This window comes from Schistocerca americana, chromosome 10 (assembly GCF_021461395.2).
Source record: "Schistocerca americana isolate TAMUIC-IGC-003095 chromosome 10, iqSchAmer2.1, whole genome shotgun sequence".
NCBI classification, from domain to species: Eukaryota; Metazoa; Arthropoda; class Insecta; order Orthoptera; family Acrididae; genus Schistocerca; species Schistocerca americana.
Genome location: NC_060128.1, coordinates 190,612,333 through 190,627,987, shown reverse-complemented (window position 1 = coordinate 190,627,987; position 15,655 = coordinate 190,612,333). Strand labels below are relative to the sequence as shown.

Genomic DNA, 15,655 nt, shown 5'->3' with positions numbered 1-15,655 from the left:
CGGGGGATCTCTGGTAACCACTGAGAATCAGCCACTTATCGATGGGAATCTGTACTTGATCCGATTGTTGGACTACATGCACTAGAATTCCACTTCTAGCTGTCTCACTGCATTTTTCGTGTTTCTGGAAGCCAGTCTGAAATTGGTATGGACATTCAGAATGGCTGTGATACACAATTTATTCTTGCATTCAGCGCTGCAAGGATGTGGCGGTCGCATTGTCAAACGGCTTATTGTCATCAGTGGTCGTTAAACGTCTGGTAAGCAGCTAACCTAGCGGGTGATCGGGGGCAGTAGCTGCGTGATGAAATACGACTCGTGAATTTTCTCGCCATTCCTGCTGACAGTGTTTACTGGTCATTTTCTGCGAAATAAAACTGCAAACTAACGTACAAGAAGAGGTCTCCAGTGGTGGGACTGACTTTATGAAACAGTCTGTACGGTGATGTAGGTTAAACTCCAAAGCCGGCCGGAGTGGCAGAACAGTTCTAGGCCCTACAGTTTGGAACCGCGCGACCGCTACGGTCGCAGCTTCGAATCCTGCCTCGGCCATGGATGTGTGTGATGTCCTTAGGTTCGTTAGGTTTAAGTAGTTCTAAGTTCTAGGGTAATGATGACCTCAGATGTTAAGCCCCATAGTGCTCAGAGCCATTTGAACCATTTTACCACTAATTCTTTTTGCCTATGGACAAACTAACGTGGACTCAAGCGAAAGCAGGGGTTATGAGTAAAACTAAATTCAAGCAAAATGAGAAATAGAAAAAAAATGCATGCAGTAACATGAACGAAAATGTGAAGTAAATCGAAGTTAATACATAACAATAATCAGAATTACATAAACAAGTGGAAGAAGGCTAATAGGGAAAAAATGAGATTAATGATGTGACAAAGGAATAGAAACAAATTAAATTTAAACCATTTAACTGATAAAAAATAATGATCAAAGTCATTTGGATAAAGATTCCAAAATAAAAAATTCAAAGCATCCAACAAGATTTGGAGCCACTTTATTTTGCATACGAGGTCAGTATCTGTATCGCACAGCCATACCATTCTCAAACTTACCACCATATCTAAAGCTATAGACCATCACACGAAATTCCGAAATTCTCCCTTGGATTACTTGCAAACGAGGGCGCGACAGGGTGGATAGCTGCAGGGTGTGATTCCATGGACCTTTAACCTACATCACTGTATGGATTGTTTCTAAAAGTCGATCCCACCATTGGGATCCCACCTTGTTAGTTCATGAAAACGAGAATTTTCGGTCGTCGGAAGACCGCTTCTTATAGTAAGACATACAAATATTTCAATGAAGACAGGCGCCGCCCCCCCCCCCCCAACCCCACCCTCTGTTACTACGGCTGCAAAGTTAGAACCGAGAGACCCAGTGTCGAAATCATGCAGTTTCCTTGTGAGTCGCCAAGAGAAACTTCAAGACACACAACTGCTCAGAAACAACTCAAAAATTCCTCAGGGGATGTCAGAAATGGCGTCAATGAAACTAACCCTTTCCCCGAGGCGTTGGTTCCCACACATTTCGCGGTCGAAAACGGCAGTTCGCAGCGTGATGGGCGACAGGAAGGTGTCCTTGACAACATTTGACACTTCTGACGTCCTTGGATGTTTCAGTTCTTCTCTAAAGACAGCTCCCTCCGAGAAGCCTAGGATTTTGACAATCTAAAGCGCCAGTTGGACAGAATTTGGTGTAATATCCATTTGAATGACATCCAGCATATCAACGAGTGTAAAAACTGTACGCATAAGGGTTAAAGGTGGACCTATGCGTTCTTGATTTGCTCAGTTTGTGATGCGTTACCTCTCGAATGAATCACCCATTTTCTCTGAAATTGTAATCATCTGTGTGTCTGTACATGTAAATCACATCCACCAATTTTGCGTCCCATTCGCATAATGCCTTGTTGTTGCATCGTTCCTTTTTTTGTCTTACATTCCCTCTTGAACCACCCTGTATTTCAATCCACATCACTTCGATAAACTTTGTGCACATGGTGAACAGAGCAAGTGACTCTTGTTACCCAGACAGTGACAGAGTAGCCCAGCTGATCGATGCTTGTTGTCGTCGTGTGTTTCAGGCCTGGGGCAGTACCTGGGTGCACCGTGCGTCGACGACTGCAGCCCCTCGCTGCCACACACCTTCTGCGACCCCGTGACGCAGGTGTGCGAGTGCGAGAAGCACTACCCCGTCAAGTTGGGCGCCACCAAGGGCTGCGCCAAGCGTGAGTACTGCCACCACTGCATGTGCTTTGCCTAATGGACTCCACACACACACACACACACACACACACACACACACACACATACACACACACACGGTGTAGAAGGCGAGGGCCTGGAGGGTGTCCACTGTGAAACCCTACCCACTGGGTACCTACGGCGACCAGGGCAGCGCCAGATATCGGGATCGGAGCGAGCACGAGTGGCATGTTGCGGGTTGCATACTTCACAAGTGAAGGCGCCGCTGTTACGTCAGTGCTAGCAGGCTACCGTCGTTCCCGCTGTAAGTTCCCCGACTATGACGAGTCTGAGAACCGTGGCGCTGCAGTCGCTTCATTCCTATGGACTCACTCACTACCTTTACATGCGACACATCTTCCGACGAAAACCGAATTTCGAAAACCCTTTTTTCAATCCTTCATGTTACATTTAAGGTCTGAAGCTGGTTTGCTAGCCCTGTTAAATATGGCACTTCCAGAACAGCCGTTATACTTTCTGATTTAGTCAGCACAATTGCTATTTCTCTTCAGACGAAGTGTAAACAGCGTGTAATGGTACTTGAATTACGTAACCATCATGGCACAGCACCTCAACCTCTCGATACCAACAATATTCTACTGTGTTTCTGTAAAATAGTTAACATATTTCTGTGACAACATTCAGATTTGATGTCATTAATGTAGAGGTATATGTATATATTGCAATGATATTATTCTTATGTGTATTCTTTCTTTTGTCACTATGATCTTTAACGTACTTGTAACTCTGATTTTTGGGCGCGTAAGCGGTTATTAGAGAATCAAGTTTTGGTCGTCATGTTAAAAAGACGCAAATTGTAGACAGTTTGTGAAATGTGAACTTTATCAGTGAGGAAGATATTTTCAAGTATGTTTTATATTGTGAAGTGATGTTTTGGAACGAGTTACGTGATATTGCAACAAAAGTAATAAAAAAGAAGTGTAACTTAAATTCGGAGTGCTGATTATTTTTTTACATCACCATTGTCCTAACTTGCAAAAGTTTAATCTTCATGAATGGTTTATGAAACACATCTATAAAACTTTAGAATATCGCAGAATAACACCTAGGCCTCTTTGCATCCGAGCTTGAAATCATCACTACCTAGATTTTCGACGATTGAGCCATGAGTTCACAACGAGACCAGCGTGGGAAACACGAAAAGATGAGTGCCAAGTTTATCCATTATTTCAAGAAATGACTCCTGCCACATAATATAACTTTGTTGTTGCCCGAAAATGCAATATTTAGCAGCATGAGCAACACTACAATCATAATTAATTTTTGACCTTTGTTGTGGTAGGGTTGTTAGAAGCTTCAGTCTAATATTTCTATTTCACTGTACAAAAAGCCACTCCGTCCATTTTAGCCAAAGTACCGTTTCAAAATCGGTTGCGTTTACATTGGAGCGAAAATCGGTTGCGGAATTGGAAGACCGGCAACTAAAAGCGGATTTCCAGAATCGATTCTGAAGTGTTTACATCGGTTTATGAAATCCGGTTTTGAGAGCCACATGTAACCGAAGTGATTGTCGCTTATTGATGAACTCTGTAGTGTAAGGCTAGGCGTGACTTACGGTTAGTGTGGAAGACGAGTACACGATCTAGCTGCCGTAAAGCAGCGCTGACAACGCGAAGTGACTGACTGTTCGGGTCAGATGGCCTTCAACGAAGCTGTGTTTTGTGAGACGGTGAAGGGCGTAAGATGAAAATCAGCTGATGCAAAGTATGCCAGTCGCGAATCTGGAATAAGTTTCACGCTGTAGTCTACGTTTCAGACGAAATACGTACACGTTTCGTCCAGTGCAAACAAAATGGTTTTATTCTTCTTTATTCCAACATCTCTATGAGAAAACACGTGTACTGCTTCGATCGAAAACTGGACAGAGCGAAACGTCACTGTTATTTTGCGACAAAAAAGCACGCTTTTTCTGTATGCATTAGTCATGGCAAGTTGCGTTTATTGGTTAACAGCGAGTTGTGTAGTTCATCATTAATTGCTGTAATTTATTTTAATAATTAATCTCCATTCAGAGATTGCACTTCATCCTCATGCCAAATTTTCTGCTACGGTCGTTTCGAACTAGGTAGCTCGTCTAAAGTCTGTAGGCACGGTGTTTCACAATTTGATACACACTTATAGATTGACTGGTAGATAAAGTTTTACATATGAGTCCACGTCCGGAACCGTCGTCCGACAAAGGTACGGATCGCCAAAGTTATACGTGCCGGCGCTTGTAAATGAATTCGGATGTATATAACAGGTGATTCCGTGATGATGATACAAACTTTCTTGGATGATGGAGAAGGATAAATCCATCAGTCGGACGTAAGGGTCCTCTTCCGAAACAAACGAATCGAGAGTTATGATAACCGTTCTGACACTTCTGACTGTGGAGTACGTGTACCGGTACTGTTGCTGCTAAGACCGTAGGGTACGCAGCTATCAGAGGTGGCACTATGGACCAAAGCAAGGAAAAATGTACAGTAAACATGAGTTCTTAAACACACACATTAAGAGGTAAGAGCACTTGTTCAATAGAGATGATCTGCTTCAAATTAGCGAAGATGAACAAGTCCTCATAGCTTCTCTTGTATGCGTTTTAGAGCCCATGTTGAGTGGACTTTCTTTCTCGTCTTCTTCCATACTACCACTTGCAGAGGTATCGGAACGGTTTTCTTTTATAACTTTAGACTCGTTCGTTTTCGATAGAGGAACCCTTACGTCAAATTGGTATAGTAATCCGTTCCTATCATCCTTGAAAGCTTGTAACATCATCTCGGGCTCACCGTGTATAGATTTATATTTACAGGCGCCTGTGCCAGTAAATTTGACGCTCTGAAGCATGGGATGACGTTTTGGAGACATGGGCTCCTACGTAAAACTTAATCTACTAAGTGCCCTCCACAACCTTTATAAGAGTTTGACATGAACTGTGAAACACCCTGTAGATATGCCCTCATTATAATACCCCTTCGTATCTATGAAAACTGGCCCACCTCCTACCGTAACGCGATCCCACCTCATTTCATGAACAAGTTAACACTTGATACTTCCTGACAGATTAAAACTGTGTGCCGGACCGAGACTCGAACTCGGGACCTTTGCCTTTCGCGGGCAAGTGCTCTGCCGACTGAGCTACCCAAGCACGGCTCACGACCCGTCCTCACAGATTCAAGTCTGCCAGTACCTCGTCTCCTACAGTTTTAATCTGTCAGGAAGTTTCTTATCAGCGCACACTCCGCTGCAGAGTGAAAATCTCATTCAAGTTAACACTTGCTCAGCGCAACGGTAAATAGTGCTTCAAGAACGTGTAAGTTCACTTCCACGTTGAAATTTCTTACAAATAGAACTACAAATTGAGATCTGAAACGTTTAATATTGTCACGTGGCCAGCTGCCATGTGTACTGAGTGCTATGTTTACACCCTGATTGTTTTTAGTGCGATCTTACGAATTACCATACTCTGATTTTAATGTCGATATTACTGAACAGTGACTATGATAAACAACACTCAATGTGACGCGACACGGACACCAAAAAAAAAAAAATATTTCAACAACAAAATTAAGCACACGTATGTCACCTATTTCACAGCACGTATTTCAGCTATTCAGTAACTCTGAGGCAGTACTGAGGATCGTACTATCTTCTCTTCTTACAAGAATCAGTAACCTTCGGTACTGATAGGCAAATGCGTCCATACCAGATACGACACTCTCAAATCGCAGGTGTTTCTTGACGTCAAATTATTCTACAGAGTTGAGCCTCAATACGAGTGTATCAGACGAGAGGTATCATGAACAAGCAGCATTTACGTCAATAAAGAACCATTATTTTCGCCTCGGTGTTTTGTCTGATAAATAATATTATACGGCGAGTATTACGAATGGAATCTTAACGAAAATCCACTGTAAACCTAGAAGATAAGAATACCTGTATGCTTCGAGATAGTCACGACGGTAATAATAAATAATTCTTAGCGATACTGAAACTATAGCAAATCATTTTTCTTTGCATTCAGTCATTTAGCGTGAGGAAATATCTCTCTTCCTTTGATAACTTAAGAAATATACGCAGTTTAACGTTGCCGCACATGTACACAAACACTGTAATTATTTCAGTGGAAAATATTTCTCTGACTTTGTTTATTCCTGCGATACTGTTAGCGTAGATTAACACATCTGGTAGTCTGTCAACCTTATATGTGATCGCTGAATACAACAATAAATAAATTGCGTAAGATTAGTTTTTTTGTCCTAAGTTGAATTAATTTGTATCTTGGTTTTCTCGTAATCTTTCCTTTTATCTTCGTGTTTACTTTCTTTAGTGCATTAGTCGTAAATATATAAAAGACTTCAATTTTAAATATTATACTTCTCGACGAACGCACTCGTTAAAAATTTTTTCTTTCTTTTTCCCTCTCTCTTCTTTTATTAAATTTAGATTGCAAGTGCCATAAAAGGTTTCTTTCTGTCTTTTGCTCTCACTTTAAATCTCCATTGCCACTCTTAATGAACGCTGGTCGTATCGTCAGAGACAATTAAATGATCGGGTCTGTCCTTAATTGATTACGGTTGGATACGACAAACGTTCACCTGTTCTGTATTTTATCAACCCTCGTCTTTCACGTAATACATACAACGATTCTAGTCACAAAAATCAGAAACCGATCTCTCTTAATTTTTTCTTAATTTCAATTTGAACTATGGAAAATCCAGGATGGATTATTTATACTTTATTGATTATTCATATAATAACGATGCAACTCTTACAGTGAATGTGATGGATTAATGCCAGCAAAGAAACTAATCCCCCTTATCTGAAGCGAATCTCACAACAAAAACAAAACAGATACCCTACGTGTCACCGTCACTTGCAATCAACAATTATACAATGATAATCAAAGCTCTGTCTCTTCAGAAGTTGGCAGTTCGCGAACCCGCTAGTAAAATCTAATTTTATAATGGTCACTCATGACAGTGAATTCTCAAACTTACAAAATAGTTTGATATGGTTCCAAAGTTTTAGGGTCGAAATCGATCTATGCGATAGGGCAGATCTCGGCTTTCAAATACCAGACGCTCTATGCAGTACAAAACAATAGCGCCCACTGAATACCATTCGCCAGAGACTGCCGCAATAACAATAATCGCTACACCGATACTTCACCTCGCTCGGGTATAAAAAATCCCCGTCAATCACGTAATAATATTTAGCACGGCTCAAGTACCTTAGAGCAAGCCAATAGTTCCACTAGCTTTACCTGCAGGAAAAAATCTTATCCATCATTCAACACAAATCAGACTACATAACGATGCTGTATCAAATAAACTGCAAAAGATACTGCATAAGCTATGTCGTTCCTTCAAATTCAGTTACTATAAAGATCATCATCATGTAATAAGTGTATTTGCATTGTGGTTACAAAAGAACTTCTGAACTAACTTCCACACAAACAGCTAACCGAAAACAAGTTTTTTGGAGCACACTGAAATTCCAAGGTAGCTTTATCGCTCCACACGTGCTAACCGCATTCACTATGCACAGTTAGACTTACTGCACGAGACGAGTAATAAGAGTAGTTCACCAGCGTCTTCCCAACAAGACGATCTGCCTTGCTTGGTTCGTGACAAGAAGGGAATTGCCCGTCCTCCATTTTAATCTCAAAATGTACCATCTTTCGAGACAAACATGTACCAGTTTTGAAATATTACAATATTAAAATCGTTGGAGGCGATGGCTGTCGATTTCTGGAATCTGCTGTAGCCGCCGCCGCACTCTCTCTGTTTTATTGCAACGCTGCCCATTTTAATGCGATTCTGTCTGTTTTAATTATTCGGGAGTTGACCGTCTGGTTTTACACTTTCTTTGCTTTTTGCGTTTAATTTGATTGGGAAACCGTTGAGATTGAACTTAACATATACATGGATGGACATGAGAAATGAAAGGTTGCAATAAATTTTTCATCTGTGATTATTACTTCACGTACGAAATATTCTGTTGCAGATTAATAAAAATGAATTTCTTTGAATATTCCAAAATAATGATTCAAGTTTTACTTTTATTCAAGTACTAAAGCTGTTTGTGCAAGAATGAAAATAATATTGTCCATTGAACTTAGCAAACATTTTCACGTTGCAGTGGATTTTTGTTTAACTGGATATACCCCAACAAGCTTTGAAGCAAAAGACTATCTTTACTATATGAAAATGTTTTCTTTTTTTATGTATTGCTAAGCTCTCATGAAAATTATCCACTTTTAAATACACTTTACGATATGTTAAGAATTTATCACTTTTTTGAATGAAAATTTACAAAAGCTGCAGCTTGTATCCACCTGTGAATGCACAAGATAAAATCTACTATCTCCTTTTATTCCGCGTCTGGAATGCTGTGAAAGGAAACACGTTATTATTTTCGTTCACCTCTACCTATACCCCTTTTAGGATGTGGTCGCTATTGCGATCGTGTATTTAAATCTGCCGCTGCTGCAGACAGCTCGCTCGCAGCACATTTCCACACCGCCAGCGATATCCAATAAAATGCTGAAATTTCTTAAATAAATTGGGTAATATCCGGTGTGAACTTTGCAGTGATTGTGACAAACAGATTTTACTAGATAAATATATTTTAACAGAAACAATTAAAATCTTTACACACCTTTTACAGTCCCAGCTGAAAATGGCGTCGATAATCAACTTATGACAAATGAAGACTACCTAAGAGCCTAATGCAACGTGACGGGTTCCTCTCCCATTCAGTCCGTGCAGAAGACAAGCGATTCTACTACAATATATTGCCTATTTATATCTTAATTAATTCTTGTACAGTCTTTGTCATTTTTAATTACATATCGTTTCTTCTGTGGCGGTTTTCACATCCTCCGCCACAGATAGTATTCCACACTCTTTGAATAATCATTTATAATAGCAGAATTCATAATTATCTCTTTCCTCACAAAATTAAGTGTCCTTTCGAAATTCAATTAACAGAAATACATGTAAATTATTTGTTACAGTGAGCATTATACATCGAAATGTTCTTTTAACTTGCACTTTGGATGCGTAGCTGCCAGAGAACGTGGCACTGTTGCAAGTACGTTTCGTTTTTTATTTTTTCTTCCTATTTAAATACTTTACATAAGATCTAAAAAAAAATTTAAATTTCTTTAAAATTCTCGAAAAAATTTTTTAAGAAATTTTAAGGGTCCTCTAGTTATTTGGTAATATATATTACATAGGTCTTTTCCTCCTTATGTAGTTCACCTGAGGATGCTGTTTTAATGCAGCGAAACCGCTCGTGACAACAAAGAAATAACCAGTTATAGCTGTCTCGCGGTTCATGTTACTTATATACGCATTCATTGTGAAGTTCAGCCGCTGTGGCTGCCCGTGTTACAAAGTTATATCTGACGCAGCGAAAGTGCTTCCGAGTTAGCAGACACACAAAACACGATACACTGGAAGTCGGCATATATGACAGTCAATTTTCAAGCTACAGACAAAGGTGATAGATAATGTGGATGCAGTTGTCGGAAAGCATCCGGCTCACTGCCGTACCACATGGGGCATCAATACACAATGTGTGACTGGAATAAAGATTTCTTAGCAGACAGGATGCACTGTGTCGACAAATGTACAAATAATTACAAGTGCGCTCAAGGGCAGTGATAACAAAAGAACCAACACAATGGATTTAGCCGGTTGTTGGAAAACAAATTGACTCATTCAGTTGTAGTTTTACGTATCGGCTGAATTACTCATTTATTCTTTTGATCTAAACCATTCTATAAGAGCGACGGAATGAAAACAGACGGGCAGTGCGCCCCATTCTGTTCTGAGCGGAAAAATTCGATCGTTTGGCCATTGTTAAATCTGCATTGTCGATTGCGCTCTGTTATCGCCAGTCGTCATTCCTGTTGGCGTTTCAGGATTGGAAAAAACCGACTGGTTAAAACCGATACCGGCATCTTAGTTTCGGTATTGTTTGACCTCGGTTATGACACTTTACTTTTTTTACGTTAACCGAGGGGGAAAAAATCCGAAATATCACTAAGCCATAGCAGCAGTGCTAGGATTTTTCGTTCTTAAATACTCGTCTTTTTTTTTTTTAAAAAAAAAGCGACTAATGTTTACTCGTGAAATTTCCTTTGCTTTCTGCTTTCCCTTCTTTGCTTAGAACTGGGTTTCCATCTGAGCTCTTGATATTCATACAAGTGGATCTCTTTTCTCCAAAGGTCCCTTCAGTTTTCCTGTAGGTAGTACCTATCTTGCCCCTAGTGAGATACGCCTCCACATCCTTACATTTGTCCTCTAGCCATCCTTGCTTAGCCATTTTGCACTTCCTGTCGATCTCATTTTTGAGACGATTTTATTCGTTTTTGCCTGCTTTATTTACTGCATTTTTATATCTTCTCCTTTCATCAATTAAATTCAGTATCTCTTCTGTTACCCAAGGATTTCGACTAGCCCCCGTCTTTTTACCTACTTGATCCTCTGCTGCCTTCACTATTTCATTCCTCAAAGCTACCCATTCTTCTTCTACCGTACTTCTTTCCCCAGTTCATGCCAATTGTTCCCTTATGCTCTCCCTGCAACTCTGTACAACCTATGGTTTAGTCAGTTTATCCAGGTACCATCTCCTTAAATTCCCACCTTTTTGCAGTTTCTTCAGTTTTAATCTACAGTTCATAACCAATAGATTGTGGTCAGAGTCGACATCTGCCACTGGAAATGTCTTACAATTTAAAACCTGGTTCCTAAATCTCTGTCTTACCATTATATAATCTATCTGATACCTTCTAGTATCTCCAGGATTCTTCCATGTATACAACCTTCTTTTATGATTCTTGAACCAAATGTTAGCTATGATTGAGTTATGCTCTGTGCAAAATTCTACCAGACGGCTTCCTCTTTCATTTCTTACCCCGAATCCATATTCACCTACTATGTTTCCTTCCCTCCCTTTTCCTACTCTCAAATTTCATTCACCCACAATTTTCGTCTCCCTTCACTACCTGAATAATTTCTTTTATCTCATCATATATTTCATCAACTTCTTCATCATCTGCAGAGCTAGTTGGCATATAAATTTGTACTACTGTAGTAGGCATGTGCTTCGTGTCTATCTTGGCCACAATAATGCGTTCACTATTTTTTTTTTCACAACTAGAGAGCTACGTCAAACCAGTCTCCGGACTGAAGACAACAACAACTACTACTACTGTTATTATTATTATTATTATTATTATTATTATTATTACTTTTCGTTGTCATGCTTGAGAAACTCGAGCATATAAATGAAATGTAAAACTATTTCCTAACATAAAACTTTTTGACTTTAGTAGCCGTAATATGCATTTAAAATTGGTACTTCGTGAATTACATTCTGTCGTATTATTTACGTAAAGGAAGTAGATAAAAAAGACGATTTGTGACAAAAAAGTCTCGCTTATTTGGCGTATGGAACATTTGCTGCAATATTAGATAGTCCTATTTCTTTTTATCTAGCAGACAGTGACAAAACAGGCGCAATCAAATCGAGAAACCACACCCAGTCTCAGGTACTATTCGTATTAAGAGCTTTCTCGGTATTAGACAACGACATTTTGACTTTTCAGGTAGCGAAAAGTCGGTGGAAGTTGGATGAGGTAATAGATTCTTTGGTAGAAAGGAAAACACGCTGTGTAGAGTCGTAGCAAGATTAGAAAGAAAAAAATGCTGGAATCTAAGGGCTGAAGAAATGTGTACCGTCTTGCTTCACTGTTGTCTTTATGGGTTTTATGTTTCCTATATTTAATTTTAAGTCACACAAAAGATAAAATTGTTAGCTAATAGGCTATAAAGAGTGCAAATATTCTAAAGATTTCTTATCCTCCGTGTTACAAAGAATCCCTTCCAGTATTAACTTTAAAAAAAAAAAAAAAAAAGAAAGAGGGGTAGGGTATCAAACTGGTCGACTGGGAACGAGAGAGGCAGCACAGGGCATTTTAATTTCCACTTTCCTGAAAATAGGTTTGATGGCCATTACAAAATATTCACGTTTGAACTCCGCAGAGTGACATGAAGTGACGTGCGATAGAAGAATGCTGTATTAAGAGGCGTAGCACTGCGCTTTGGCACATTTAAGACTAAATAACATGTCTTACATTTCCTCGAACATATGTTTTATATATAAAACCCTTCGGAAAGGTGTGCGCTACAAAACGAACGTATTTTCGGAAAAGGGATTTTTTTTTTAATTTTTTGCGTCCTATCTTAAGCGTTCGGGGGGGGGGGGGGATGGAAGAGTGGGGCGCCACTTTAAAGTTTTCCTGCTGGTTCGGAAATGTCGTAGATCCGGGACTGCTTGCGTCTGACCCGCCTAAGCTCTGGAATCCAGCAACGGACGGACGACTGACTGGAATGCGATTTCAGCTCCGCCGTAGCCGGATGTATCGATTTCTTGAGCTGCACAAAGGCAAGACTGTGCAGAAAGGAGTACTTGGGAGCGGACCAAAGAGGAGCGAGACAAAAGACGCTCCAGTGGGCGTGGCGTGGCGTTTGCCGGCCGTAATTTTCGGCGCCTCTGATAAGTTTGCTCCTTCCGGCGCTTTTTGTTCACCCCCTGCCGGCTGTGCAGGGCTCCGTCACTGTGTGTATATATATACGTGTCTGCCACGGCACCTTGCTCGCCGCCCCAGCCTTTGCAGTTCTCTTATTACGGCGTCCTTATCGCGCGAAGATGGATCTTCCCTTATTGTCATTACATCGCCAGCGTGGTGTAAGTTTTTGTTTCCTGTAACTTAGCGGGAGGGGGGTGTTGGAGGGAGGGGCGTCATAATATTCTCCAGCAACCTGAAAACAGGGACAAAAAAAGATAAATAATCGACATAAAAACAACTAAAAATCTATAAGTATTCTGGTAGTTCTGTTTGAAGCAAGTTAAATTAAGAATCAAAATACATAGCATTAATATCTACACTACTAGCCATTAAAACTGCTACACCACGAAGATGACGTGCTACAGACACGAAATTTAACCGAGAGGAAGAAGATGCTGTGATATGCAAATGATTAGCTTTTCAGAGCATTCACACAAGGTGGGCACCGGTGGCGACACCTGCAAAGTGCTGACATGAGGAAAGTTTCCAACCGATTTCTCATACACAAACAGCAGTTGACCGGCGTTGCCTGATGGAACGTTGTTGTGATGCCTCGTGTAAGGAGGAGAAATGCGTACCATCACGTTTCCGACTTTGATAAAGAACGGATTGTAGCCTATCGCGATTTCGGTTTTATCGTATCGCGGCATTGCTGCTCGCGTTGGTCGAGATCCAATGACTGTTAGCTGAAGATGGAATCGGTGGCTTCAGGAGGGTAATACAGAACGCCGTGCTGGATCCCAACGGCCTCGTATCACTAGCAGTCGAGATGACAGGCATCTTATCCGCATGGCTGTAACGGATCGTGCAGCCACGTCTCGATCCCTGAGTCAACAGATGGGGACGTTTGCAAGACAACAACCATCTGCACCAACAGTTCGATGACGTTTGCAGCAGCATGGACTATCAGCTCGGAGACCATGGCTGCAGTTACCCTTGACGCTGCATCACAGACAGGAGCGCCTGCGATGGCGTACTCAACGACGAACGTGGGTGCACGAATGGCAAAACGTCATTTTTCGGATGAATCCAGGTTCTGTATACAGCATCACGATGGTCGCATCCGTGTTTGGTGACATCGCGATGAACGCACATTGGAAGCGTGTATTCGTCATCGCCATACTGGCGTATCACCCGGCGTGATGGTAATGGGGTGCCATTGGTTACACGTCTCGGTCACCTCTTGTTCGCATTGACGCCACTTTGAACAGTGGACGTTACATTTCATATGTGTTACGACCCGTGGCTCTACCTTTCATTCGATCCCTGCGAAGCCCTACATTTCAGCAGGATAATGCACGACCGCATGTTGCAAGTCCTGTACGGGCCTTTCTGGATATAGAAAATGTTCGACTGCTGCCCTGGCCAGCACATTCTCCAGATCTCTCACCAATTGAAAACGTTTGGTCAATGGTGGCCGAGCATCTGGCTCGTCACAATACGGCAGTCACTACTCTTGATGAACTGTGGTATCGTGTTGAAGCTGCATGGGCAGCTGTAACTGTACACGCCATCCAAGCTCTGTTTGACTCAATGCCCAGGCGTATCAAGGCCATTATTATGGCCAGAGGTGGTTGTTCTAGGTACCGATTTATCAGGATCTATCCACCCAAATTGCGTGAAAAAGTAATCACATGTCAGTTCTTGTATAGTATATTTGTCCAATGAATACCAGTTTATCACCTGCATTCTTGGTGTAGCAATTTTAATGGCCAGTAGTGTATGTGTCACAGGCAGCCTTTTGGAAGAAAAGTGCCATCATCCAGGTGCAAAGATTGCAGAATGAAGGAACGAACCATACACTAGACATCTATGAGCCATGGCACTAGGGCCGATTGCTCAACCTTCGCTACCTGGAGATAAAATTTGGCATTACATCGGAAACTGAAATATATTCACGACTCAGCTCTATTGAACAGGGTGTATAAAAAAGAATCAGCCGATTTAGCGTCTCCATTTCTGAAACTAATAAACATACCCAATGAATTTTGCTTGTTGAGTAACGGGAAACTCAAAGTTTTTTTTTTTTTCTTTTACACCTTCTCATTTCCCTTTGAGATGCACGACGTATGTCAATGCTGTATTCAAATTCTTCCCGCACTGCAGCGAGCATGTCTTGACTTACAGTTTCCACAGCTGCTGTTATGCGATGTCTCAGTTCATTCATTGTTGTTGGTAACGGAGGGACATAAACAAAGTCCTTTATAAAGCCCCACAAATAATAATCACATACAGTGAGGTCCGGTGACCTTGGAGGGGGGGGGGGGCAGTAATGTAAGGCTGAATCATTTGGTCCAGTGCGACCGACCCATCGTTCAGTAACCCTTTGATTTACAAATTCCCACACTTCCAGATGCCAGTGTGGCGGTGCCCCATTCTGGTGGTAAATGAAGTCGTTTGAATCAGTCTTCAACAATGGGAAAAGAAAGATTTCAAGCATATCTAGATACGTGCTTCCTGTAACAGTGTTATCGGCAAAGAAAAATGAACCGTATACATTTTCCCATGAAACTTCACAGAACACATTAAATTTTGGAGAGTTCCTCTCATGTTGTACATCATGATCTGGTTGTTCCGTACCCCATATACTCACATTATGACGGTTCACCTTTCCATTTAAATGGAGTGTTGCCTCGTCACTAAACAGTAAGCGTGGAAGAAAACTGACAGCCTCCATCTGGCCAACATCGACATTACAGAGCTCCACACGTTGTAGTTGTCTTGTGACAGCCAGAGCGAGAGCACCAGCAGCAG

The 15,655-nt window shown here is 41.2% G+C and overlaps 1 protein-coding gene across 1 annotated transcript in view; it reads left to right on the top strand.

Annotated features, from left to right (window-relative positions):
* Positions 1-15,655, top strand: part of LOC124552377 (AF4/FMR2 family member lilli) — a 717,562-nt gene that overhangs the window by 481,140 nt on the left and 220,767 nt on the right. The window contains exon 2 of the mRNA XM_047126641.1: positions 2,097-2,240. Coding sequence (XP_046982597.1) covers positions 2,097-2,240 — 144 coding nt within the window. The remainder of the gene's footprint in view (positions 1-2,096; positions 2,241-15,655) is intronic.